Consider the following 3,295-nt stretch of genomic DNA (forward strand, 5'->3'; position numbering starts at 1 on the left):
AATTGGCTTAGTTGAGAGACAGGTGCACCATCTAACATACACAATTTCCATGTGTTTACACAAGAAAAGTTGGGAAAATACAATAACATATTAGGCATCAATAATGGATGGTTGAAGGCATGTGGCAATTACAAATAGCATACCATCATAGGATTTTCAAACAGACCCCTTGCTGTTTTGTGCTGATCCTCAATTGCTTCTCTTTTTGAGCACTCATGATCATCAAGGAGTAGCTGTAGTTGCCCGAACACTTCTCGTTGCACGGCGGTTTCTATCTGTAATACACATGTTTGCTTTGAATTCAATAGGTATGCCAGCATCATCCAATAAGTATTACAACTACGACAAAAAACGAAAGACCTTAGTTGGTAAAATAAAATCTAGATGATAGAGCAATAGCAGCAGGATTTTAAGTTATTAAAAGGTGGAATCCTGTACACCTACTCGATCCCCACTAACTCTAATTCTCTCAACACGCAACTATGCCATCTCACCATGCCACCATGCATGCAGAAGACCCACATTACCATGCACCATGCATACTACTTATATTCAATAAATATTCTACAACTATACAATAATCAAATACTCCCTTTGTAAACAAATATAAGACATGATCTAAAATGTCTTATACTCCCTCCATTTTTATATACAAGACCACAAACTCATATTACAGGTACCAAAGGTAAAATTTAATGCATAATTTGCAAGGCAACTTTTCTTTTCGTTTACTGTGATCATTAATACGCAACATGCATGCAAGAAAACTGAGTGGAGGAAGCGGCTAATGTCATTATGATGGCATGCATGCAAGTATTAAACAGTTTGCTAGTATGAGAAAATACCATTAATTCTTTTCTCGATTACTGTTGGTGGCCTTGTATAGATGCAAAACATATATTCCATAGTGGCCTTGTATAAGTAAATGGAGGGAGTATTTCTTTACAGAGGGAGTACAATATTATATGTATTTTAGTTTCAATTTTCAAATTGTTAACCCAAATACCAATCTTTCATACAACCAAATCTCTTGAAATAATTGCATACAACCAATTCACAGGCGTTGCCATGCGAGGTATCATCTCTAGTGTTTACATAGTGCTAGCTAGTGGAAAGTGTTAGATACACTACTGGTTGATTGTGACTACAGCCATGAACGCATTCTATTGTTGACTTCTGTAGTTAAGTAGAACACATTCTATTGTTGACTTCTGTTGTTTAGTGGAGTACATGAAGTATTAAACTACCTTACTATAATTTGAAGAAAGTGTCACATCTCCGATGTTCACACAAGCACGTGGCCTATATTGCATACTCATTTTTAACCACATAGTACTCCATCCAAACCATATTAATTGTCAACTAAATCAGCAACAATTAATATGGATCGGATGGAGTACTTGATTTCACATTAATAGTTTTTTTGGATAATGGACGAGCATTTCTCGCTATAAATTTACGACAATTGAAATGAACAAGCTGTGGCTATGCTTAGATGATAACTCTGCTCAGTCCAAAATGACTTACCATAGAGTGTTGATGTTCTTTAGAGCTTGCAACTGAAACAGGTACAAGTGAACCATTCATATTATCCAAATCCTTTAGAACTGGTGAAGATCCTCGAAAGATTTTCTGGCAGGAATTCGGGGAGAAACCTGTTGATGTCGTTGTATGAATTGACCGGCCCCTTGCACCTAGTATGGTCTCCGTGCTGTCTGTTATCGATGCTGACAAGGGATATGTATAGCTAACTGGCTGCTAGGACTCTTGTTGAAGGGCTTTTTGATCTGTGGAACCGAAGAAACCTGTACGCTCTGGTGATAGTGATTGGGATCTTGTAGGGAACTCGGATCGGTCTGAATCAGTGCTTGTGTAGCCGCTTTGCGGTGACTCTACTTTTATCAAACGCTGAGTGGCCTCTCTGAAAATGATCAACCGTTGTTTTGTCAGCTGGAAATAACTTTGGGTAGTCAATCGAGCTCAAATTTGCAGATTTTTTTCTTTGAGGAACTAAATTCACAGATTCTATGTAGCAATTTTTTTATGTCGAGCCGAGGGCTGCAATGCATGCATGGCCGGCCATACCTAGAGCAAGCAAGCATCTCGTTGCATATGTAGAAGATCTGGCAATATGGTTTGGCTTGTTGATGCACAATAGCTGCAACTTTTGAGTTTAGTGCTTTGTTCTTCCTGTCCACATGAAAGATTTCATGATCAACATATACAACTCTCTTTTGAAATAGGCTTTCTCCCCGGTTTATAAATAAAGCAACCATCCATACAATCAACATACATAACTCAGGCCATACTAATTGTGAGTGTATTGTGTGTCATTTGCTAACTAAATAATACCAGACAAGGAAGACATATTAAATGGAGTATTTGCTAACTAAGTAATACTGATTGTGAGTGTATTGTGTGTTATACTAAGTAAAGCCATACTAATTAGTAAATCCATATTATGTACTAGTAGTGTTTTGTTATTGGGAGTGTATTGTGATTAATTGTCATTTGCTAACTAAGTAATACTAGACAAGGAAGACAAATTCTGGATTATGTGTCAACTTACAAAAGGGCCGCGTTTTAATACCGATTAATGGGTTGTGCATCCTAGCTGTTTTATCGCCGCTTGTTTACAATAGCGGAGACATTAATTCACGTACATGAAATAAGAAATTTACATATAATTACACAAGTGCTTTGCCCTATATATATTTGTGCAGAGAAACAAGCACAGTCCGCGGTGTGTGTGTTTATCGATGAAACCTCATTACGAAGGTGTATTTGGTCTGGACGTCAGGCGAGAAGGAGGATGTTCCCATGACAAGGTTTGTGATGTGATTCTGTTCGATGAGCTTGACGATGCCATTTGCAGTACTGTTCTTGGTCACCAGCGTTTCGGCTTGCATCTGTAAAGAATAAAGTTTTTTTCTTCTTCTGAATCGACAAGTAGTGAATAAAATACATGCATCATGATTTTCAGAATGGAATTGGCCAGTTTTTAGCTGAGCAGACCTTGAGAGAATCTCTGCAGAAGTCGAGGTAGTGGTTCAAAAGTGTGTTCATCTCCTCCTCCTCATCCTTCCGGTATGCCTTGAGCTCCTTCTCCTGGAGCTGGCTTGCATCGACCGTGCGAAATCCTGCGACACAAGAATTTGATCAGCATAGATAGATAGATAGATATAGACAGAAAAATAGATAGATAGATTGATAAATATATAGAGAGACAGACAGACAGATAGATAGATACAGATGGATATATTGTAGTACTCCTTCCATTCCACAATGTAGTGCC

The 3,295-nt window shown here is 38.0% G+C and overlaps 1 protein-coding gene across 1 annotated transcript; it reads right to left on the reverse strand.

Annotated features, from left to right (window-relative positions):
- Positions 1–149: 149 nt before the first annotated feature.
- On the reverse strand, positions 150–3,140 carry LOC119345459 (U-box domain-containing protein 36-like; the record flags this gene model as incomplete). Its single annotated transcript, XM_037615527.1, has 5 exons — positions 150–275; positions 1,528–1,921; positions 2,086–2,190; positions 2,767–2,909; positions 3,016–3,140. Coding segments are annotated over 4 exons (536 nt in total), but the record flags the coding sequence as incomplete, so codon positions are not given.
- Positions 3,141–3,295: the final 155 nt, after the last annotated feature.

Source organism: Triticum dicoccoides, unplaced genomic scaffold, assembly GCF_002162155.2.
Source record: "Triticum dicoccoides isolate Atlit2015 ecotype Zavitan unplaced genomic scaffold, WEW_v2.0 scaffold239143, whole genome shotgun sequence".
NCBI classification, from domain to species: domain Eukaryota; kingdom Viridiplantae; phylum Streptophyta; class Magnoliopsida; order Poales; family Poaceae; genus Triticum; species Triticum dicoccoides.